This window comes from Protopterus annectens, chromosome 6.part0 (assembly GCF_019279795.1).
Source record: "Protopterus annectens isolate FY-2018-M chromosome 6.part0, PAN1.0, whole genome shotgun sequence".
Classification (NCBI taxonomy): domain Eukaryota; kingdom Metazoa; phylum Chordata; order Ceratodontiformes; family Protopteridae; genus Protopterus; species Protopterus annectens.
The window spans coordinates 881,974,740-882,000,282 of record NC_056737.1 but is presented as its reverse complement, the minus strand read 5'-3'; the positions used below and the strand labels follow the sequence as shown (position 1 = coordinate 882,000,282).

Sequence of the window (25,543 nt, the reverse complement as noted above, 5' to 3'; positions counted from 1 at the left end):
ATGCTTGGCAAAGAGGCACCCAAACAGGGGAGAGACTGCTTGTGACGATCCTTACGGTGAATCTGTCTCCCACACTGACCTTTTCCTTTTCTGGATGACAAGTAAACCCACAAACCTGAAAAACAGCAGGACAGCCACGACAGTATACTCTGCTTTTAATACAAATTACATGAAACATAAAACAAGCAAGAAGGATAAGGGCTTTTGCGTATTGCTATGCTTCTTCAGATCCTATACAAATCTAAAAAAGTTAGTATTATATAGTTTGAGACAACTTACTGAACCCCTTTCTATGTATGTAAAAAGTGAAATGAGAAACATAATTCCAGCGACTATGACTATTTTAAAAGACACCACTCATTTCTTGAATGACACTAATAATCATGTTAGTAAAAATGATGTGACTGTTTGTTTGATGGCAACTATGGACGTGAAGAATTTATTTACATCCATACCAAATGAATATGGCACTGAAGCCACAAGGGAGATTTTGACAAGTCAGAACATTTTTTCTAGCGAAATTGTTAGTAGGATATGTATGTTTTTAGATATGATTTTAAGCAACAATGTCTTCATGTTTGAGAAACAGTTATATTTGCAAAGATGGGGTGTCACCATGGGAACCCCATATGCAAATTCTTATGCGAATCTGGTAATGCATTTTTGGGAATGTAAACACCTCCACAATAGTACACATAGTAGGAACATCAGATTATACAGATGTTTTGTGGATAATGTTTTTATTTTATGGGAAGGGGAGAACAACCCCTGTTAGAATTTGCTAAATATCTGGAATCCACTACTGACTTTCTCAGGTTTACAGTTTCATACTCCCATTTCAGTATTGATTTTTTTGGATACAACATTACAGAAAGATGTGAATGGTAGTATATCCACAACATTATTTCGTAAATCATGCTGGCATAATGGTTTATTCTGTAATGATAGTATGCACCTTAGGTACACCTTTCCAAATATAGTGAAAAGTCAGTTCATGAGAGTCACCAGGAGCTGTAATATGAGAGAGTATCTAGATAAAGAGGTGGATACCTTGGGGAGACTGTTTGCAGATAGAGGTTATAATAAGCATATGGTAGAGAGCATACGTAATGAAGTGATTTACCATACACGAAATATTCACTGTGGAACTACCCTAATGAGGAGGGGTGATACTACACACACTAAGAGAGTTAATAATATGCAAAGAGTTTCTTTTATTACTAAATATACCAGTAATAACAGCCTGGTAAGGGATGTCATTCAACAACATTGGCACATGTTAACTACTGACAGGCATACAGCTGATATAGTGGGGGGCATACCAAGTTTTACTTATAGGAATAATAACAATCTTAAGCAGTTATTATGTAATGATAGACACAAAAAAAACTAATGAAAGGAAGTAGATTAGGCACTTATCTCGGTCGAAAATGCAAGATCTGTAGTGTTATAAGTAGAAAACAGGATTTTATCCATCCTACTTTGTCCTTTAAATTTCAACCCAGATTTTATGCTGACTGCAACTCTACTAATTTGATATATTTAGCGACATGTAACTTTTGTACCTGTTTCTATGTAGGAAAGACTGTACAACGTCTAAAAGATAGAGCAAATAGACATCTATTTGAAATAAAGAATAAAAACATCAAAAATGCATTAGTTAAACATATTCTGGAATTTCCAGAGCATTATTTTAACTTTACGGTGTTACAGTGCATCTATAAAGATACCAGGGGAGGTGATGCTAATAATTATCTAGAGCAAGTTGAATTAAAGTGGATATTTAGACTTCAGGCACATAGCTATCCAGGTATAAATAGTAGTATTAGTGTGAAGCCTGTTTTAAATGGGCGTAGACTCACTAAACCCATAATTAATGCAATGAGATGATGTCATCACAATTAATGAATGAAATGTTGTTATTTGCTTTTGGTTAAGTTGTCTCAAACTATATAATACTTGCATGTTTTTAGATTTGTACAGGATCTGAAGAAGAGTTGCAGTAAGCGAAAGCACTTATTCTTCTTGCTTGTTTTATGTTTCATGTAATTTTTATTAAAAGTGCAGTCTACTGTCATGGCTGTCCTGCCGGTTTTTGTTCCAATACAAACCTGTAAAAGGAAGAAAATAAGAAACAACCTCAATAGGGCACTTATCTGAAACACAGCTCAGTAACCAACACAGAAGAAAGAGCATTGAGACCAATGATCAATGACGGCATTCGGACTGGTAGCAAAGAAGTTCTGAGGTATGTACGTCACCTTTATGCCCTACAGCTTGAGCACGGAGCATACACGTGACGTATGGCATCTATAAAATCCTAAGGCTTTGGTGTACAAGTTGGATGTTGGGAAACCCTTGGCAGGGAACACCTTCAGTAAAAAATACTGCAACAGTGATGGGGAAGGATGCCTATTAATCCAAAAAGAGAATGACACTTATCTTAATATAGCTTGAGCCAAGTCTGATCACTGCAAGTGGCAAACAAGACCTGAGCGAAATGTGGGATTTGGAGGGGATTATGGGTAACAGTAGGAGTTTGAACTATGGTTCCAATGTCGGAGAAGTGGCCAAAGTCGGATCTGTAACCCAATAGCTGATGAATGGATGAAAAAGACAACATCACATCCCCTATGTTACAAGCTGAACAGCCAGATGGTTCTCGGGTAGGACAGAAGAAGTTAGAATAGGGAAGCCTACAGCCACAGAGATCCTGGTCACTAGCAAAGACCCTTAGGGCTCTGTGCTGGGTCCACTGCTTTTTGGCATTTACTTCTTGGATGTCAAGGGCCTCTGGCTGATCAAGTTTGCAGATGACTGCAAATTAAGATAAGTCATAGAATCTCTCCAAATACACTAACATTCTACAGGAAGGACTAACACAGACAAATAGCTGGTGCCAAAGTCATGGATTAAAACTCAATGCCAGGAAATGCACAATAATACCCTTTGGGAAGTCAGTCACCCTAGGAAATTACCTCATCAATTACCCACCCCTAAGAGTAGAACCAGTAGTCAGGGATTTGGGTACTCATGTTGATAGTTACCAGCATCACAAATATGAGATTTTATACAGCCACAGAGGGCCACGCTGTTAATCTAGTACCTGGTGAACTGAATTATCAATGTAGAGGAACAGAAGTAATAGAAACGTGTTAGTACCTTTCTGCATAACAGAATGCCTGAGAACTAACCTGCAAAATAGGTAAGTGAGCCAGAGGGAAAAGGGTGTCAGCATTGAGAAGCAATCTGCTCAACATATCAGGTCCATCAGGAAGCAGTATGTAAGTTTGGCCTGGGCAGATACAACTTCTGGTCCCTAGATGGAAAGATTATGCAGTGTTTGTTTGTGTGTGTGTGTGTGGGGGGGGGGGGGAGAAAATACAAGCGAAGACCCACCACCAATCTGTTGGCAGTGGATGGTGGCTGCAGCTATTTAACTCTATGTACTGATCAGGCAGAAATATTCTGGATAGATATTTTAAACTCCATACTTGAACATGCTTACATATTTAACAAGGAATGCTAAGGGGATCCAACTGAAAGGCATCTCCAACAGAACTGCTTAAACTCCCCAACACTGAGTCTCAGTTACTCGCATGCAAGAGTAACCAAACATTAGACTTTCCTACCTCTAGGTGGCGTAGAGAGGTGTAAAGTGATCACGGTGACTCACATCCACTAAAACAATACTGGGAAAGACTAACAGTAAAACAAACAGTGCAAACCAAAGGTAACATGTCAACAGGTACCTACCATTCTGTCAAAACAGACTAAAATGTAAAGTGATGGTACAGATCACTATCTTAAAAATATGAACTAACACACTACCTGACTTTTTCCAACTACTTACCACCACAATCTCATCAATAAACCCAGTTAATTGTCCATCTCTCACCAGTATCTTACAGCCCTATATCACCAACAGAACTCTACACTCTAATAAAACACTTATTACAACAAACAAAATCAAACAATACTGCTGGAGACTCCTTATACTGGACCTATGTTGCTGAACTAAGGAGCAATATTCCCCTATACCCACACAGAACCTATCCACAAGCTCCATTAAAAAAAAAAAAAAAAAAAAAAAAAGAGAGAGAGACTGAAGGGCCAACCTAATAGTCTCCTGACTCTGGAGGATCTCCAGGATAAACTCACAGCCAGTGAAACATTTTCTCCTCACCCCCCTTTTTTTTTCTTATCTAAACCTACTCCATCTTAAGATTGCTTTCTGACTCTCTGCTCTTCTCTTCCATATAGTCTCTCTAATCACAGACTCTCCACTATATTTCCTCTCACCATGACCCACTCATATCTCTGTACCCTCTCTTCCACTAAGCAGTGTGCATAATTTCAGCTACTATCCACTTTTCCTTCTCTCCTTTCTCTACTCTTTACACCCATTTCAGACTCACTACTCTCCCTTTCTAACTACTGTAACCGTATGCTATACACATTTTCAAGAAATTTAATTCTGCAATTGTGTTAGAAATGTATTTTACCACTGCTGCATATATTCTTTTTTAACCTAATGTACTCTGCTTGCTTGTAACTCAATATGTACTAGTACTATATTGTTGGAACTTTTTCCCCCAGAGCCTCCTCTGAAAAACAGCTTGTGTACCCAGTCGAATTATCCTGGCAAACAAAAGCAACAAATGGAATACAATACATTAATTTTGAGTTACTACAGAACAGAGCCATAAAATAAATATAAACAATGTTCCAAAGCACCTCCCACTCAGAAAGAGGAGAAAGATTAACATTAGTTTGTGCAGTTACAGCCAAGTTCCATCTAATTTCCAAGTAAAAATAAGGTTGAAAACACGAACATGAACTAGAACCAAAAGGAACTAGCATAGCCCAAGTCATACAGTAATTTATATCTCTGATTAAGACTAGGAAAGATGAGATAAAAATGGAATTAATTCAAAATGCAGATAAACAGATACAAAACTAAGTTCTACCTCCATTTAGAATGGGGGAGAATAAGATGGGGAAATGACATACACTAAAATCAAGAAACACATTCTTCTAAAAGCAAATCTCAGCTGAACATTAACAGCGTACCACCTTCAGTCACAGCAGGAAAGGTAGATGGAAGGTGTGACACACCACTGCAATTGCCAAATGATAGCTTAAAAATAAGAAAAAATATGAGCTAATGTTTTAATTCCACGTTCAGTTAGTACAGAAAAGTGGACTTTATTGGTTTCATGAGGTTTGAAATAAATCTAGACTGTATGCCAAGTTAGGAGACGGAGTTCAACTCTTAAGAACTTAAGTCAATATCTGACCAAGGAACCACGACTGAAGTTGACCTGGGGATGGTCCAAACAGAGTAGGGAAAGGACGGTGGAATGTCTTATGCAAGGTGGTACAATACCAAAGAGACTGCTTCAGCTGAAAACATAAGTTAATACACATCTCAAATGCCCTGCTGTAGGGATAGGAAAGAGGTCAACACAATACCACAATGCCAGTCAGGTACAAAAATGAAATGAGACATTTAAATTTGCATTTTTTTCTGAAAGAAATAGATTTAAAGTCAAAACGCTTGCATCTGTCAAAATTTTACTTAAACAGGCACTAAAATTGAGGTCTAAGTTTCTAGGTCCTCCTGTCTGGTATCTACTTCTCTGAAGTACAGGCTAACACAGAAGGTCTTTGGCTAACAAAGTTCGCAGATGACTGCAAACTAGGAGCCATAATCAAATCTCCTAACAATGTGGACATCCTACAAAAGGGCCTCACTGAGACAGATGCCTGGTGCCAAAGCCATGGCCTCAAGGTCAATGCCAAAAAGTGCAATGTCATCCCTTTTGGTAAAAACTCTGTACCCATGAACTACCACATAGGCGGTAGTCTACTTAACACCAAAAGTGTGATAACAGACTTTGGAACACAGGTGGGCAGTAGTCTCTCCTTTGATAATCACATTGCCACAGTAGTCAGGAAATCCTTCTACGTGGCACACCTCATCACAAAAGGTTTCTCATCCAGGAAAAAAGAGGTCATTGTTCCCCTCTACTCATCACTCATTAGACCCATTACAGAGTACAACGCCCCTTTTGGTATGTACCTCACAAGCCATCTACAACAACTGGAAAGGCCACAGAAATACCTCACAAAGAGGACTTCCAGCCTCAAACAGATGCCCTACGCAGACTGTCCCAAAAAAACTCCAGCTTTACTCTGTTACTCTGTCGCATATCGCCTACTCAGAAGCGATCTCTGCCTAACATACAAAGCTATGTCAAACCCAGAGCTGTTGGACATGCTCCACGTAAAGAAATCCCAATCCTGCCGAGCTATACGCTCTAGAGACCTAAACCTTGTCACCACAATAAACAGAACATGCTGGAGGGATAGATTCCTGTCTCAGAGACTTCCCATACTCTGGAACAAACTACCTATCTATATCAAACAAAGCTCCTCATTAGCACTCTTCAAGAAAAATCTTGATGATTGGATGGGAGATAGGAAATTCACCCCGGGGATCACTTCTGTGGCTCTGCTTGACAGGGGCACAGGAAAATAATTTTCTTGGGTGGCAAAAGCCAGGGTATTGTTTGGCTAGGCTTATATAGGCCCTAGGGCCAATAGCCTAGTAGCTACCTATGAAAACTTACACAAGCTGACACTAGCACTATACCCTATGACAGAAAAGGTAGGTTGAGTTGCATGTGGATACAACTCCAAAAATGATTTCCCCAACAGATGTCAGCAGAAACATTAAGGAAAATCCAAAGGGGACTTGGTTGCAGTCAAACAGTGAACCCTGACCATCAGAAATCCATAAAGTCGAGCTTGAGAACTCAACCCTAAATTCCAATTCCAATACGATATCAAATTTGGCACGATCAATTCTGAACCAAGACAACCAAACTCATTGTCAAAAAAAAAAAAGAAAATCAAACTTTATTGGGTTCATGAGGATCAAGATAATTCTTGACTGTATGTCAAGCCAGGGGGTCGAGTTCAACTCCTATGGATTTGAAGTCAATACATGACCAATGAACTCTGGCTGAAGTTGACCTGGAAGTTGACAAGAGTATAAGCCCCAAAGCCACAAGTGAAGTGGGCAACTGAAATAGCATCAGTGAGTTGGACAGATCCAAGGCCACAACTGGCATGGAAGTCAAAAAAAGAGCTGTGAGTGGGCCAAACTCAGGAGAATTCAAATTCAACTTTTGGAAAAGTACAGTTGTGCAAGTTCTTACCATAACAATAGATGATGAACTCATCCCTGCTGCAGTAGCCTAAAGCTATATGGGTTATATCCTGCCCAGGATATAACGGCCGGACAGTCTCCAAAAGTCTGTCGCCCCTCTACATATGCACCCAGGGTGTTGTTGCACAAGCTCGAAAGAAAGAAAACAGCAGCCATGGAGCCTCCTGCCCCCCCAAAAAAGGGAGACAGCCCACTGTCCCAAAAATGCAGAAAAGTTAGAAACAAGTAACTATCAAAAAACAGAAAAGGGGGGGAGTGGCAAGTGCAGCAATGATGACTTTGCACCTCTACTGACATTGTAAGTACAACTTACACGACTTAATATGTTCATCAGCATCACTGTTGCAATAGCTCAAAACTATATGGGTAGCTTACCATAGATTATCCAACCTGGCAGGAGTAAGGACTAGGATCCAGGAACCCCTAGATTATTGTCCTAATAAAGCCTGTTCTAGACCTGGAGAAGGAATCCAATTTGCAATGCTATTTAAAGGTATGTACAGAGAACCAAACAGCTGCCTCAAGAATACTTTTAGTTTACCCATTTCTAATATGCCATCTAAGAAAAGGCTTTAGTAGAATGTGCCTTGACCCTGCCTAGAAGTGATTTATCATGGTGAGCAGCAAATAGAGATAGTAAGGGACAACAATGGAGAAATAGTCTCTTTTGGCACAGGTTGTCTTTTCTTTGTCCCATCAAAGGAAAAAAAAAAACTGCTCAGCTTTCCTAAAGGACTTGGTTCTGTCAAGATAACACACATTGCAGAGTATCAAGAATCCTTTCTCTCTGATTTGTAGCCTCTGGATAGAAAACAGGGAGACTGATAGCTTGATTCAAAGTAAGCTCTGAAAGCACTTCTGACATGAATCAGGGATTTGCTCTTAAAGTAACCCATCTCTATGAAATACCAAATAGGGTTCCACGCACCCAAAGAGCTTGCAACTCAGATATTCCTTTTGCAGATGTCAGAGTAGTAAGTTATAGTGTCTTCTACATCAAGAACCGTAACTCAGTCTGATGAGCTTATTCAAAGGTAAACAAAGTTAACTTTTCCAGCGCAAAATAAAGATCCCAAATAGGTGCCACCTGTTTCCTAGATAGTCTAACAGGTAACCCCCCCCCTTCAAAAACTGCTGGGACGTCGTGATCTGGGCCTAGACAGGTGACACACAGAGTATGAAACTCTCGATGTGGTATTTGCTTACCACAGAGGAGACAATTGTTAACCTTATCTGACATGAGATAAAGCAAGAAAGAGTTTCCCAACAGTGTACTTAGCTTTGGAAGACTTATCTCTGGTGTGGACCAACCAACGCACTGAAACACTACTTCAGGCTCTGATGGCAAGAAAAGACTGATCTAATGGCGTTGGCTGGCTCCCTTTATACCCACCAAGCTTACTGACATCCGGAAAGGGCATCCACCAGCCCTAGGAGGAGAGAGATTTTACTCTGGTCGTCAGGACAGCCAAGGGCTTCCACAGCAGGAAATCTCACAAGTCAGGACTGCAACAGTGAAATATGAATAACATCCTTAACTCTCAGTCTGATGAACTTAATCAAAGTTAAACAGCTAATTTTTCAAGCACAAAGTTAAGACTCCAAGTAGGTGCCACCTGTTTCCTAGATGGTCTAACAGGTAAAACCCCCTTCAAAACTGCTTAACCAAAGATAGAAAAGGGAGGATCTATGGACAAACATGTTGAAATGGCCAAAAGATTAACCTTGAAGAAATAAGAAAGGCTAGAGTAGGGCAACTCACACAAATATTTAGGATTCAGTGGTACACAATACATGACTAGGCCTCATTTATTAGTGTGACACCAACTAGAACCTATCTTCCACTTACTAACATAAGATTTCTCAGCAGTGGGTTTGCTTACTTCCTTTGGTACCTGCTGCAAGTCCTCAAACATGGTGCTTAAAAGATGTCAAAATGTAATCATCCAGGCAGTTATTTCTACCTGTTTTAGACTGGGGTGTATCAAACTATCCTTGTCTTGTGTGAGTAGATCCAATCTGAGAGAAAGCTTGTGGTAATAGCTCAAAGCCAATTCCATAAGAAGGGAGAACCACTGCTGCCTGGACCAGAAGGGAGTTACTACAATGATTTTTGGAGAGTCCTTCTGAATATTCTGAATAAACTTGGAAATCACTGAAAAGGCATAAACCAGCATTTCCACCCAAGGGAAAGAAAAAGCATCTACTTTCCAGACCTTCCTGCAAGGTGCTATGGTGCAGAATTTTTTTAGTTGTCCAATGTTGAAAGGAGGTGAGCAGATGTATTTCTGGTGTTCCCCACAATTGGATCAAATCCTGAAAAGACACCCTCTAAGTTAACTTCCAATTAGTGATGATCTCCCCTGGTCCTGCTCAGCTTGTCTGCTGCTATATTTTATTCTAACAATGTAGGATGCCTGAAAGTTAGTTAACCAATGCTTCAAGAGAGACCTGCCAAGCCATCATAGATGGCCAGTACAGAGTGTAAGACTAGGTGCTCCCATTTGATTATGTACCACATCACTGGGGTATTGTCTGAAATCATCTGCAGAGTTTCCAGGGAATACAGATGGAGGGACTCTGCAGCATGGATCACAGCCAATATCTCATTTACTTTTATGTTCTTTGATCTGTTTGTTTTGTTCTACAGACCCTCCAGTTTTATCCCAAAAGATAGAACAAAGCAAGCAAAATCCAATCCGTCTGTTGTAAAAGATTAAGCAGGAGTTAGGAGAGAGAAAGGGAGTCCTGGATTCAGGGGAATCTGTTCTCTCAAACAAAGTAATCCTTTCTTCATAAAACCAAAGACTGGAATTTGAAATTCCAGAGGGTGAGAATGATGGATCCATAGTTTTTAAAAAATACTGGATTTCTTTTATGTGTAGGCTGCTGTGTGCAATCATGCGAATTATTAATGCGACGAATGCTAGAATCATCTGGCTGTACTTTGAGACTGATTGGAGAAAAACTTCCAGACAGAAGCACATTTTCTCCTGGATTAGGAATACCTTTTTTAGGGAAGAGTCTAGAAAGCATCTTAGAACTATCTAGTGAGAGTGAACGGAGGATATTTGACAGCTGATCTGTGAATCCATATTGAAAAGATCTGTAACTTGTATAAGGGACTCCTGGAACCTGGAAAACTGTTCTGCAAAGATTAGTAACTAATCTAAATAAGGACATCTGTGAATGCCATGCAGTCTGCAATGAGCTATCACTGGAGCTATAAACTTTATAAGGGCCCTTGGAGCTGTAGATAACCTAAAGGGTAATATAAAGAACTGATGAGATCCAGATACAGAAAACTTGGGGAATCCTCTGAACTCTGAAGCAGTGGGAAAGCGATAGTACGCGTCTTCCAAGTCTACAGTTAACAAAAAACTGAAGAGGAATGAGAGGCAATATATTTTGCAAAGTCAGCATCTTGAACTTTCACATTTTCAGTAACAAATTGAGAAAGAACAGGTCACGAACCAGTCTCCAGGGGCATTCCTCCTTTGAATCAGAGTTTACTTTTTACACAATGAGGGTCAACAGTTTTGGGTGTCATAAATGAGAAACTGACAAGTTTATTACCACAGAGAAGCTATAAGCTGGCAATGGGCTAGCAGACTTGAATGTAGTTCTGGTTGAAATATGTTCTTCTGCATTCATACCTCAAGCCTCTATGTCTCTTATACACAGCCACAGGAATTACCCTTGCACAGTCCATGTACTAGCCACCCTTTGTTACTTTTGAGCTTTGAGGTCGCCGCAAGTTTCCATGTCAGGATACCCCCCCCCCCCCTTTGCCAGTCCTACTAATTCATTTAATGATGGCAGATCTTGGAGAATGTCTTAGTGTTATAGTCATCAAAAATGTGGAACCTTTCCAGCAATATGTGTTGGGGTGGGAACTAAACTTCACAAGCAGCAAGAAATAACAGTAAGCATACAGTCAAATGTTTATTTCAAGACTAGCTTTGAGGTACTCTTACCAACTACACTGTAAGCTTAGTTACAGGAAGAATAGCAAGACAGACAGCTGAGGTGAAAAGCCCAATGCCAGGACATAAAATAGAGACCAGATGTCAGGCATACAGAAAGGTTCGGGTCACTGTCACCACTTAGAAAAGGGGTAATCACTCTCATAGACCTTGCATGATTGCAGGCAGTGACCCAAAACAGAGAAGTGATATCAACATGTAGTGAGGTAGGGCCTCTTGAGAAAAAAAACACCAGCTTGGCCAGAGTAGTACGGCGACGCCGTCTCTGCTTCTCTCCCCAGCAGGGTTAGAGATAATAGCCTACCTAGCCATAGGGGCTCCTCTTGCTTGAGGGGATGAAAACTGTTCCGAGTTGAGGTTCATGCCTTTACAGCAGCCTGTAAAGCATGCTTACTGTATCCTGGATTTCACTCCCACAGTAGACACTTATACCTGCATGATCCCTTATCGAGTCACTTAAATTCTTAAGAATGCCTCTAACTTAATGAACCTTACTGAATTACTAATTAAAAATATGCAAGTGCTTCCAGCAGCACTGAAGCAATAAAGTACAGTTGTGTACACTTTCCATAAATGTAGATGTTCGAGTGTATTCACTGTTGCAGTCATTACATTTGGGTTATCTGCCTGCAGGTAGCCCTCAGCCGGCCTGAATATCTAAGTCTTAGATTCCTGCGTCGGATGCGGTCTTCTTCCATGACGTCAGGTCGTCAGGGGTATAAAACATGCAGCCGATGCCATTACATCAGTTTTTCTTGCCCCAGATGTCAGGTGCCCCCATAATGGGAAGCAATTATATGTTAGGTTACACCTCCAACAAAAAGCAAATACACCAGAAAGCTTAAATACACTAAACAAGAAGAAAGGTATAGCCAAGAGAAGTCAGGGGGCTGGAGGGAGGGTAACCAGGACTGCAACAGTGAATACACTCTAACATCTACATTTATGGTAAGTGTACACAGCTGTACTATGTTCTTCGTGTTTCACTGTTGCAGTCATTACATTTGGGTTGATTCCCAAAGCTAAAGAAGGGAGGAGGAAGTTGGAGAGCATTAGGACCAGCTATTAAGCCCGGCAAGACTGGAGTGGCAAAACCAGCTCTGGATTTAGAAAAAATAGGCATGTAGTAATGTTTGGTGAAGGTATATACAGAGCTCCAGGTAGCAGTTTCTAGGATGTCCCTGGTAGGGACACCGCTGAGAAAGGCTGTAGAGGTAGATGCAGCCCTGGTGGAAAGTGATCTTATCCCCTGTGGGGTAGGTTTTCCACGGTGCTTATAGCAGAAATGAATGCAATGGGCTATCCACTTAGAAATGGTTTGCTTTGACATGGCCTTCCCCTCTGCCCCTGCAGCAAAGCCAACTAGCAGTTGTTCAGATTTTCTGAGAGGCTTAGTCCTGTCCAAATAAAATCTAAGTTATCTGTGCATGTCCAAAGAGCGCAGTATTCGTTCTCCTTTGTTTTGTGGATTTGGGAAAAAAGTAGGCAAATGAATGGACTGATTAAGGGCCACACTAGACACCACCTTGGGCATAAATGACAAACTGGTCCTGAGGAACACCCTGTCTGCATGGAAGATGATGAAGGGCTCCACTGCCATGAGGGCCTGTAATTCAGACACTCTTCTTGCTGAAGTGATGGCTAGAAGGAAGGCTGTTTTCCAAGAACGGAATTTCAACTCTGCAGTTGCAGCTGGCTCAAGAGGAGGTAGAGTGAGCTTTTCCAATACAAAGTTAAGGTCACAGGCTGGAGTAGGGGCTCTCCTGGGTAGACTTACATTTTTGGCCCCTCTGAGGAATTGCTTTAGCAGGGGGTGAGAGAAGAGGGGTGGAGTCAGTATTATAATGTGCTGAAATGGCAGAGGCATGAATTTTAATTGACGAGAAGGAAAGGCCCTTGTGTAGCATCTCTGCTAAGTACTGAAGAATATGTGGCAAGCTGGGCACCGTTGTACCCATCCCCTGAGTCTGGCTCGAGGAACAGAATCTTTTCCACTTTTCAGCATAGGATTTTCTAGTACTAGGCCTCCTTGCCTCCAGAATGACATCTAGCACCTGCTTACTGAGGGATGCTATTGGAGAACTCAAAGAATGTGCCAGGCTGCAAGGTTCAGGGTTTGAAGTTGAGGGTGCAGAATCTGGCCCTCCTGCTGGGACAGGAGGGAAGGGGTCTGAGGCAGGTGCCATGATTCCAGCAGTGTCATACTGCGCAAGAGAGGGTACCAGTGCTGGCGTGGCCAGTCTGGTGCAATCAGTATTGTCCTTGGTTTGTCCTGTTTGATCTTTAGCAGAACCTTCGAGATGAGAGGCAGAGGGGGGGGGAAGGCATAAACTGAGAGGCTTTCCCAGGTAAAGGACAGGGCATCCACTTTCCAAGCTTGACTGTGGGAAGTCCTTGTGCAGAATTTGTCCAATTGGTAGTTCTGAGGGTAGGCAAACAGGTCTATCTCTGGATTCCCCCATTTGTTTCTCGAAAGGTTGAATATCTTTGGTTCCAGTTTCCACTCGTGTGGGTCCATGAGATTTCTGCTTAGGTAGTCTGCCAGTGAATTTAGCTTGCCTGGCAGGAATTGAGCTTGTAGGTGCACTTGGTACCTCAAGGCTGAGTTCCACAGAGCCATGGCTAGTCTGCAGAGAGGGTACGAGTGGGTTCCCCCCTGCTTGTTTATGTACCACATAACTGTGGTGTTGTCTGGCTTTACCAATAATTGTCCTGGAAGAATGCGGCCCTTGAATGCTGTCAGCAAATTCTGTACATCTAACATTTCTTTTTGGTTGATATACAGGTGCATCTGTCTCTGGTTCCATTTGCCCTGAATGCACTTGCTCTGCCAAGTGAGCCCCCCATGCATAGCCTGATGCGTCTGTTGTTAGGGTTTGGGCGGCAGGGGGTAGAGTGAATGGGAGCCCATTGTTGTGGTAGCAGGCCTCTGCCCAACAAAGCAACTCTGTCTTTATACAAGGAACGACAGGAATCATTGATTCCAGGTCCTGAGTAAGTTGGCACCATAGACTTTTTAGATACCACTGTAGTTTCTTCATATGCAGTCTTGCATATGGAATTAGCAGAATGCAAGAGGCCATGAACCCCAGGGCTTGCAGGATTTTCCTTGCAGATAGCTGGGTCTTTGTGGCCAGTAAGAAGTAGGTTGTCAAATAAACTTGTTTCTCTGGAGTGAGGAAAGCCATCTGGGAAGTTGTATTCAAGCTTGCACCCAGGAATACAATTTGTTGGCAGGGTACCAGGTGAGATTTCTTTTCGTTTATGGTGTACCCCAGTGAGTTTAGAAGTTTCTTTACGAATGCCATATGTTTTAATAGCAATTCCTGGCTTTCTGCCTGATTCAGACAATCGTCCAAGTATGGGTATATCTGAATATTTCTCTGCCTGCAAAATGCAATGGCTGGAGCTAGACACTTTGTGAACACCCTGGGCGCAGTAGATAAGCCAAAGGGAAGTGCAGAGAACTGATAGTGCAAGGAGCCTGCCTTGAAGCGTAGGTATTTCCTGCAAGATTCCCTTATTGGAATGTGCAGGTAACAGTTTGGGGTTGGTAGGGTGTGGAAGTGGAATCTGTATCCTTGGGAAACTATATTCAAAACCCATTTGTCCTGGGTAATGAGTTCCCAGTTTTTTGCATGCAGTGCGAGCTTTCCCCCAAAAGGAGCAGGCAGTTGAGCAGGGCTTGGAAGAGTTAAGGTTAAGTCATTGTGACATTTTTCCTTAGGGGGGTGTCTTACTACTTCCAGCTTTGGAGGTGGGAGCCCCCCACTGTTTAGGCCTGTGTGTACCTTGAGACTGTAGCCTAGGCGGTCTGTTAATCCTGGGTTTGGACTGAGAAGGCCTGGAAGAGACTGGAAAGCACTAATTCTTAGAAGGCCAATGCCTACTAAATCTGGGAGGCTGTACTTGCAGGAAATCTTTAACAGTTTGCATAGATTTAGCTTTTTCCTCCATCTTTTTAAGAACTTCTTCTGCTTTATTGCCAAACAGGCGGTCTTGGTTTAAGGGAGCATCCAGTAATTCAGCTTTAACATGATCTGGCAAGTTTTGCTCCTTAAGCCAAGCATGCCTTCTAAGTACAGACCCAGTGACAGCAGCCCTGCAAGATGCTTCTTAAGAGTCAAACCCGCATTGCAAAGTATGTTTACCAACTTGTTCAGCAGAATGTATTAAATCCTGTATTTTTTTATGTTCAGCACAGTCAGGAATCAACATAATTTTCTGTTTAAGTAATCCCATAATATGCTGCTGATACTTCAACATATGAAACTGGCAATTTAAGGCCCTAATGACCAAAGTAGCAGAAGTGTATACCTTCTTCCCCCATCTGTCCAAGGCCCTGGAATCTCTATCAGAGGGGGTAGGGGTTTTGGCAGCAGTAGCCTTTTGGTCCTTGGGAAATGGTCTCTGGATCCGTAGTAGGATTCTTGAAGAGGAACTTATGAGAGTCAGGTACTCTAATACCGGTCAGGTTTTCTGGGAGCTGGAGGTAAAGAGTCTGGGGCCAGGCTGGCTTCCAAGAAGGCATCATCTACAAAGTTCAGAACAAGAGGGATAGCTAAAGGCCTGTGGTGAGGGAGGAGTAAGAATTCCCTAAGCCTCTTTTTGGAGTCAGAGTAATCCTGGCTTTCCCAGCAGAAATGCTCCCTAAGAGAGTGCAAGGTTTCACCAAAAGAAAAATCTTCTGGAAGGGAAGCAGAGGAAATGGAATCCTCAGCATCAGAATCCTCATAGGTGGATAAGAGCAAATCCTGGTAATCAGAAGAAACAAATTTCAGAATCCTAATCAGAAGAATCAGAAGGAAAATCAGTTCTAGGTCTCAGAGAGAGAAGGCTGGCTTCCCCTAATTAAAGTAATAAGGTCTTCAGCCATTCTAAGCATTTGTTTTCTAGGCATATGGGCCTGACCATGCGGGTTTGGATGTCGGTTTTCTAGGCATGGGTCGATTTTTAGGCCTTGATGAAGAAGATGGCGTTGGTTTGAAATGCAAATCTGTAGGCCTGAATACACCCTCAGAAGATGGTGCCTGCACAGCGGCTCCGGACCCATCCAAGGTAGAGACATCCGCAGGTTCCATAGTCAAAGAAGCATCTCATGGCATACCGGACTCCGAATGGATCTCAGTAGAGGCCTTTGAATCTGAAGTAGCAGGTATCAGGGGCTGCAAAAGAACCTCACTGAGTACCGGCGAACTGGCAATTAGCTTAACGGAAGCGTTGTCGTCAGTTTTGGACCTATGCAGTCTGTCCCTGTCTTTATCTTTACGTTTTTTCAGAATGTCAGTAGTCGGATGGCTTACCAAAGCCATTTCTGGATAGTTAAACTGAGTACCAAAATAATTTACTGTAAAAATAGACAGACAATGAATAGTTCGGGGATTGAATAAGGCACAAAACCGACAGCGAGGGACGTCGTGGTCTTGGCCTAAGCCAGGAATGCAGTATGAATGAAAATCTTTATGAGGTACTTGCTTTCCACAGGTAATACAATTGTTAACTTTTACTGACATCTGTTAAGAGCAAGAAAAAGGATCCCCAATGGGATACTTAGCTTTTTTGAAAACTTCGGTTCTGAAACTCGAAAACGGAAATTTCAGGAGTCTGTCAACCGGCACTTCTGAACTGCTTCTGCTTCGGGCACCGCGCGGCAAGAAAGACTGGAGTAATGGTGTCAGCTGCATGTTTTATACCCCTGACGACCTGACGTCATGGAAGAAGAGACAGCATCCAACACAGGAATCCAAGACTTTGATATTCAGGCTGGCTGAGGGCTACCTGCAGGCAGATAACCCAAATGTAATGACTGCAACAGTGAAACATGAAGAACGTGTAGAATGAAATGCAACTGTTTACCACTTTTAAATGAAAATGCCAAATATACTACTGTTGTATGACAAACAATTTCCCCATGAGACAGACACTTGACATACTTTTGCTAGTCAAAAGATTTACTGACATTCTAGTTCATAATATGTTGTAGGGGCAGACATGAGATTTAAAGATTTGCAAGTTTATTCACTTTTACCAGAGATATAACAGAACGTGCATTATATTAGATGTCATAATACATACAATGCCACAATTACAATGTTAAGGGACTCAACAGTGTAGTTCTGTTAAAATGTACATTCAAAACAAAAATACTTAAGATTTATTTTCAAGATGTAATGGAACTAAAGTAACCATATTTACTGCATGACCTAAGTGAAATTCATTTTCCACAAAGGAACCTGGAATTTTTTCAAACACCCAAACTGGCGGAATGAAATATTTTAGTATGTTATTAGCTCAAACTAAAATCACTGGATGTGGTTGATTTCAATGTAAGAAAATAGCTGCACAAATATACAAGTTGTTTTAGTATACAAGATTAAGGCATCTTTAACAACTTTATTAACAGTTTATGCTATAATTGAGTATACACCCAAAGTACAGGAGACCATTAATTTTCTAGAACCACAGACACTTTTACCTACAACTGCTATGTTGCAGGCAACCAGGGTTCAAACAGCTGCTTAGGCACCTGTAGAAGCTGGCATGGAAGGATGGAAGTGAGCAGCCATTGCAGGTCGCCCATCCTGGGAAGAAGGTGGTGGCTTGGATTCTCCACACAAATGACACCTAGCAAGGGTAGTAGGTGCTTACCCTTTGCAGCTAATGACCTTGCTCTGCTATATGACAAGTCACACAATGAAAAGACAGGAATTCAGTGTGCAGAAGCACACTTCAACTTGGAGGGCATCTGTAGTGGACCTCAGAAAAGATGCTGCAGGAGAGGGAGGTACTCTGCTGAGAAAGAGATGGCAGGCTACCATACAGGACCAGCAAGCTAGCCCACTTCCAATAACTAGATGCTCACCTTATGTGGATGAGCTTACTAGAGATTTCTGCACATGAATGAATTAGCTGTAGAGTCTTGTCTTTCCTTGCAATTCCCATCTTCAGTGACTGCAGAACGACTGGGCTGATTGGGAGGAGGTATAGAAGCCACTGAGTGCAGTCATGGGGGGAGGGACAGTTTATTTAATAAAGTACCTTTTCATAAAATCAAATTAGTTACCTTGCTATTATTTATTAAATAACCAAACACAGATGCATTTGTATAAAAAAAAAACAGTGAAACATCTATAAAGAGCAGAGCAAAATTACAGTCACCTGAAAAACAACTCTATAATTAGCGCAAAGAGTTATCCATTCATGTCATAATTTTACACTTCTTACAAAAATGTCAATGCAATTTAGAGTGCTGTAATAAATATTTGCAATTTTTCTGAATTAATGTGCGTCTATTAGTGTCAGCTACCATACTAAGAAGTTGCACAAGTACTATAGTATGCAATTTTTGCAAAGTTTAAAAGTTTGAATATTAGTTATTTGCATATTCGTTATAACTTATTACAACTGAATAATGTAACATATTGCAGAGTGCTAATTAACAATATAAACTGTCATGCTAACAAAGTACAAGATTAATTTTTGTATACACCTGCTATTCCAAAGTAACCTTTGAGAAAATGTTGAAAGTAACTCACGACTGTGAACAATATCTTCAAAAACCTGCTTGCTAATGTGATCCTAGAATTGGGAACGAAGGGTGCAACATATTTGAAGTAAAAGAACATAAAAGGAAATATAACAGTCAACATAAAGTATCCAACTCAAGTAACAACTTAAAGAAAAATAAGAATGAGAACATCTTATTTTAATGGTTAACATCTTATTTTATCTATGCAAAGTCTGTTTCATTACTAACTGAAAAATAAACTCTTAAATTTTCTGTTGGTTCAGAGTACAACTAGCAGAGTTAGTCATGATTTATATATTATCAGACAGCACATCTGGTTGAGCCCTACCCCACCTTCTTTCAGTTCTTTTGCTTTTCTGTTGATTTTTTTTCTGTCACCTTACTGTTTGGCTTTTCTTCCATGAAAATCATTGACCTACAGTTGTTGCTTCCCATACCTCTCAACTGTTCAGAATTTTGCAAAATGGCTATATTTTCCTCATATTTAAGACGTGTTCCTCATAAAATGTATAGTTTTCAGGCAAACCTTTGAGGACTTAAGTTGCTAAATAATGAAAGTCATTTGCATTTCAGATTTCAAACTCTTCAGAAAATGATTGCTTATGGCTTTGTCCACAATTTTTGAAATACAACGTTGAGAAATATACTGCTTCCTGCATTTGCCACAACATACAGTTTAATTTACAGCTACTTTGTTCTCAGTTACAAGCAAGCAGTTAACTTTTAACTACACACACCACTAACAAGCAACAGAAATTGTTTCTTACCTGTAATACAAATTTCTGATCTATATATTTTTTGGCAATGCTGGGTTGAAACTCTTGACTTTCCAAGAATCGTATAAAAAATTCATAAATAAGCTATAGAAAAGAAGAAGTTAGTTAGTCTAATAGTCAAAATCCTATCATAAAAGCTATAAAGGCATATGCAACATCTATAAATTCAGTTAGTTCATTAAGCAAAACAAGCAGGAATGGCCATAACTTCAAATAATCTAGGAGCATATATTACTGTCCGAAGGTAATGGAAACATTTAAAAAATGCTATGTTGATCCACTAACAAAAGACAAAAAGAAACTGGAACACAGAGGTGATGCAATATTCTCTTATTGGACCAACACCTGCTTTACAATTACTAGAGCTTTTGGACTAACAGGAGTACTTAATCTGGAGTTAAGTTACTGATGTTACAAACTGTAGTTAAATACCCACTTGTGCCTAGAATTACAAAAATCAACTGAAAATAGTCAATGTGGAAAAAGTGTGCATGCAGCTGAAATGCTTGGTATGACAGCTACACCTCAAGGACAGACACTGTTGTGTGTGTGTGTGTGTGTGTGTGTGTGTGTGTGTGTGTGTGTGTGTGTGTGGCCTGCCATAAAACTAAAGGTGCATACTACATTACAGTCAGTGTTCATTACTTAGCAAAGAAGGTAACGGCTCAGGAAATTATTCTGAAACTTAATGGGAAAATAAGTCACAATAAAAGAGATCTGCAGGGAGATTTGCTAAATTCACAGAAAGAAAAAAAAGAAGTTATGTTCTTACCTTAACTTTTCATCTGTGTTGTTGACCTTCATTCATTTTTGACTGATGGGTTTGGTTTCGAACCCTCGGAACCGACTCAGCTGTTATACAAAGCTCTCTCCGGCCAAAACCTTTTGAGCTAAGGCTCTACCCCATACTGTCTCTCGTCCCAGTACCTCAGACTGAGTTTGTCTACTATGAAGAAAATATGGAAGCTCTGTCTGAACAACAACCCTGTAAAATCCTAGGATTGGATCAGGACCTCCAGGAGTCTCTAGAAGGGGGCAACAGGAGGGTGGGATGTCAAGAATAAATGAAGATCGACAACGCAGATGGAATGTTATGGTAAGAACATAACTTCTTTATCTAATGTTGTCAACCTTCATTCATTCTTGACTGATGGGGCAGAGTCTCCAACTACTTTAGATCCTGGGAGGCCCTAAGGAAGGATATTCCTGAGCACCATAGAGCCAAAGGATGCTCTTCCCCTGAAGACGATATCTAATTTGTAATGAGTGATAAAGGTATGAAGGGTAGCCCAAGTTGTAGCTGCGCATATGTCTTCCATAGAAGCTCTGGAATGGAAGACCGCTGAAGTGGAAACAGATCTCGTAGAATGAGCTCTAACTTTTATTAGTAGTTTGAGTTTATTCTGGTCATATATAAAGGTAATGCAGTCTCTCAACCATTTTGACAAGGTGACCTTTGAAACCGTTTTTTCCAATCTGGTGCCTGAAAAAGTTGTCTGATTTTCTACAGGCTTTCTTCTTTCTTCTGTCTAAGTAGAAACGCAACTGCCTGTGGGCATCCAACAAGGCTGTACTCTCCTTTGTTTGTAAAATTTGGAAAGAAAACTGGTAAGGCTATAGTCTGGTTAATACTGAACTCTGATAGCAATTTAGGAAGGAAGGAGAGATTGGTTCTGAGTGATGCTCTCTCTCTCTCTGTGGAAAATGATGTAGGGATGATTCACGCACAAAGCCTGTAACTCTGAAATACTCCTACCAGATGTGATAGCTACTAGGAAGAGGGACTTCCAAGAAAAAAAATTGAGGTCACAAGTGGCTGCTGGCTCAAAAGGCTGACAAACTAGGTATTGCAAGACTAACATCAAATCCCATGGCACTACTGGATCTTTGAAAGGTGGCTTCAAATGTTGAGCGCCTTTAAGAAAAATTTTGCAAAGACGGTGGAACATTAATGAGTGATCGTCGAAACCAGTCAAGATGGCAGCTACATAAACTCTAATGGTAGAAGTTGAGGCTCACAACTGAAATAAGGTGGCTAAGTATTCCAGACCTTATCTACTCGAGCCGAGAAAGGATCAAGACCATTTGCATCTGACCAAACAGAGAATCTGTTCCATTTGTCATGGTATATTATTCTGGTGGACAGTTTATGAGAAGCCAGAAGTATCTTTTGCACTGGGGAGGACAAATTGTTCTACCTGGCAATCACTAGAAGTGGAGAAACCAAGCCATCAGCTTGAGATGTTGGGAGGTTGGGATACACCAAGCCCTGAGGGTGAAACAGTAGGTCCAGAGTTGGATTCAGCATCCACGGGCTGTGAACCAAATGAGGCCAGACAAAGGGAAACCAGACTTGACAGTCAATAAGGTGCAAAGAGAATCACTTTGCTTCTCAACCATTGGGCTTTCCTTAAAAATTGGGGAATTAGAGGAATTGGTGGAAAGGCATACAGAAGTCCCAGGGGCCAACAGTGAAGAAGTGCATCTCTCAGGGACTCCCTGCGAGGGGGGACTAGGGCAAAGTAACTGCTGCATTTGTAGTTTATGGGAAAGGTGAACAGGCTGCAGCAAGGAAGGCCTTATCGTCAAAATATTTTCGTCACTATGTTGGAATTGAGAGACCACTCGTGAGGCAGAAGGATATACCTGCTTAGTTTGTCTGCAATCACACTGGTGTTCCCCGGAATAGGCATTGCTATTAGAAAGCGGTAGGAAGTGATTGCCCATTGCCAAACTCTTAGGGCTTCCCAGCACAGTGGGTAGGATCTGGTTCCCCGTTTGTTGATGTACCAGACTACTGACATGTCTGATTGGATAGCAATTGTCCCAGATAGAAAGGCAGACTAGAATGCTTGCAATACTAAAAGCACTGCCCTCAGTTCTAGGACACTGATGTGCAGATTGGCCGCCTGTAGGGACGAAGTGCCTTGAACAGTCTTTCCCTGAAAATGACCCCCATCAGGGAAGCGTCCGTGGTCACTACAGCCTTGGGCTGAAACGGGGAGAAGGGAGGTCTCTCACAAATCCTCCCCTGGCTTCATCCACCAAAATAAATCCTTCTTGCAGTGATTTAAGAAAGGATGATTCCAAAGACATGCATCGGGAGCATTTCTCCCCGGGCCTCCGCTGAAAACAGGCTCTGTGGAACCTAGTCGGACTTTCCCGGTCAACAAATGTTAAATAAATAAAATAAAAAAATAAAAATAAATGAGACAGGGGGTGAGTTAGAAGTGACCATTGTGATGCTAGAAGCCTCATGTGATACTTCACTACGGGGACTAACGCTACTGTTGCTGCCATGGATCCGAGAAGCTGTAGTACTAGATGAGCAGGGACTTTGTCTTGAGAGAGAATCACTCAAAGTTGCGATCTCAACTTTAACAACCTGTGACGCAGAAGGGAAGTCATACAGGTTTTCGTATTTAGTTTTGCTCCGATGAACTCCAGGTCCTGTGTGGGAGATGGTTGTGATTTTTCTCTCTTGATTAAAATGCCTAAGAACTCGGTGAGGGGAACAGAGTCTATGGCGCAAAGCAGCAGATGCCTGGCGGGGGCAGTGAGGAGCCAGTCATCTAGATATTGAAACATGCGGAATCCCTGTAGCTTTAAGTGAGCTGCTACAACTACCATGCATTTGGTGAACACCCTGGGGGATGTGGTGAGACCAAAGGGCAGTGCTCAAAATTGATAATGACTGGCTCCTCGCCAGAAGTGGAGACATCTTCTGGAACACTTGTCCATCTTTATGTGGTAACACTCATCCTGAAGATCTGTAGAGCACATCCAATCGCCCTTCTCTAGAAAGGAAAGGATAAACTGAACCGTGACCATCCAGAATTTTGTCTGTTGTACAAATTTGTTCAATACACTGAGTTCCAAGATTTGTCTCCAGTCCCCTGTCATTTTTTAGCACTAAAAAGAATCTTGAGTAAAATCCGGATCCTATCGGTCTGGTGGGACTGCTTGAATGGCTCTTTTTTGAAGCAGCTTTTGAATTTCTAAAGCTACTCTATATCTCTCTGACTGGGTGGAACATCGGAGATTCACCTTTGTGGTTTGGGAAACGGAGTGAAGGGAATGTGGTAAACTCTGGTGATTACTGTCTGCACCCGGGAATCTGATGTTACTGCGAGCCAGCCTGAGTGGTGCACAGAAAATCTTCCCAGACTGCTTCCACAGGTAAGCAATCGGGCCGCTGCTCAGAAGCACTGGTAGGGTTGTCTAGAAAAGGAATCTCTGGAGGCCTGGTTGCGTGGACCCCCTCTGCCACGGGAGAGGTGTCTTCCAGATGAGTTTCCCCCCTCTGCCCCGGGGGAATACTCACCATGTGTGTCTCGAAAAAGGCCCTTGGGTCTTCTTGAAGCACATCTTTCCACTCCCCTGAATCCTAGAGTAAAGTGGTTGCGGAATGGAAAAAACAGCCCACAGCAGAAAGGGTCTTTCCGTCCTTCTCACACCTGGCTAATGTGTCGCTAACCTTTGGGCCAAACAATGAAGTAGCGTCAACCAGAGCATTGGCAAAGGAAGATTTAAAGGGGTCTGCAAAATTACACAAGCGCATCCAAGAGTGACGCCTAATGGCAATGCCTGTACCTGCTGCTCTAGACATCCCTTTGGCTGTATGTGCAATAAGCCTCATAGACGAATTAGAGATAGACTCCAGGGTGGCAAGCTGAGAGGCAACCTTATTTCAAGCCTTGTCAGATACTGCTCCTGCCAGGGTATCTGGCAGCTCGGTTATCAGATCTCTTTGGAGTCTAGTCAAGTGCACCAAAAAATTCAAGGACTGAATAGCAAAGGTCAATGAAGCAAAGACCCACTTCCCAAATCTGTCCATCGTCTAGGACCCTCGATTGGAAGGATGGACAACTAAATTCTCTTCGGCGAGTTCCTTCTTTGTGGCCACCGCCACCACCATGGCATCCATTGCTAAACCCTTAGACCAATGGGGCTGATCCTCTGGGGCTGAAAGAATTTTTTCCAGTCTCCAGGGAATTGGCTCTATGGTATCAGGAGCCTTTCACGCACGCTGTACAATTAGCTTAATTAGTTCATCAGCAGGTGGGGTCACCCAAGAAGTAGATGGCCAGGAATGAAAAGCTTGCAAGAAAACAGATTCCTCAGAGGATGGGTTTGAGGGCTTCCAATCTGTTTAAAAACCTCCAGGATGTCTCCAAAGGAGAAATCTTCAGAGGGTGACTATGGGAACCCTTCCCCTTCATCATAATCTGTGGCCTCAGTGATGGATTGTTCTGGAGAATACAAGTGCTTCCTCTTACACGATTCTCTTATGAGGTGGCTACTTGGGGGGGGAAGATCCGAGGAGGAATCCTAAGAGAGGGGACCCTGCACTAGGGTATCTTGCTGCTCTTGTGTTTGCTGTACCGAAGTAGCACATTGTGGCAACTGCAAACCAGAGGGAACAAAAATATGGAACTCAAATGGAGATGGTACCAACTGGGACCCTGCTGAGGCTAAAGCTCTCTCCGTAATCTGGAAGGCAGGCTCAGAGGGAGGCCGGAAAGTACAGTTGTGTACACTTACCATAAATGCAGATGTTAGAGTGTATTCACTGTTGCAGTCATTACATTTGGATATCTGCTTGCAGTAGTCCTCAGTTGGCCTGCTTAACAAAGTCTTGGGTCCTGCATCGGATGCTGTCCCTTCTTCCATGATGTCAGGGGTATAAAACATGCAGCAGACGCCATTGCATCAGGTTTTTTTTTGCCCCAGATGACAGGTGCCCCCCATAATGGGAAACAATTAAATCTATAATTACAAGGCTATACCTCCAACAAAAAAGCAAATCTACCAAAAAGCTTTATGAGCATAACAAGGGAGAGTAGAGGTATAGCCAAAAGAAGAAAGGGGGCTGGAGGGAGTGTAACCAGGACTGCAACAGTGAATACACTCGAACATCTACATTTATGGTAAGTGTATACAACTGTACTACGTTGTTTGTGTTTCACTGCTGCAGTCATTACATTTGGGTAGATTTCCAAAGCTAAGGTTGGGA

The 25,543-nt window shown here is 41.8% G+C and overlaps 1 protein-coding gene across 3 annotated transcripts in view; it reads right to left on the bottom strand.

The window, feature by feature from the left end:
* PPP2R5E (protein phosphatase 2 regulatory subunit B'epsilon) overlaps positions 1–25,543 on the bottom strand; it is a 2,371,886-nt gene that overhangs the window by 928,698 nt on the left and 1,417,645 nt on the right. For all 3 annotated transcript variants that reach the window (XM_044074552.1, XM_044074554.1, XM_044074553.1), the window contains exon 5: positions 19,519–19,611. In XM_044074552.1, the coding sequence (XP_043930487.1) occupies positions 19,519–19,611 (93 nt within the window). The remainder of the gene's footprint in view (positions 1–19,518; positions 19,612–25,543) is intronic.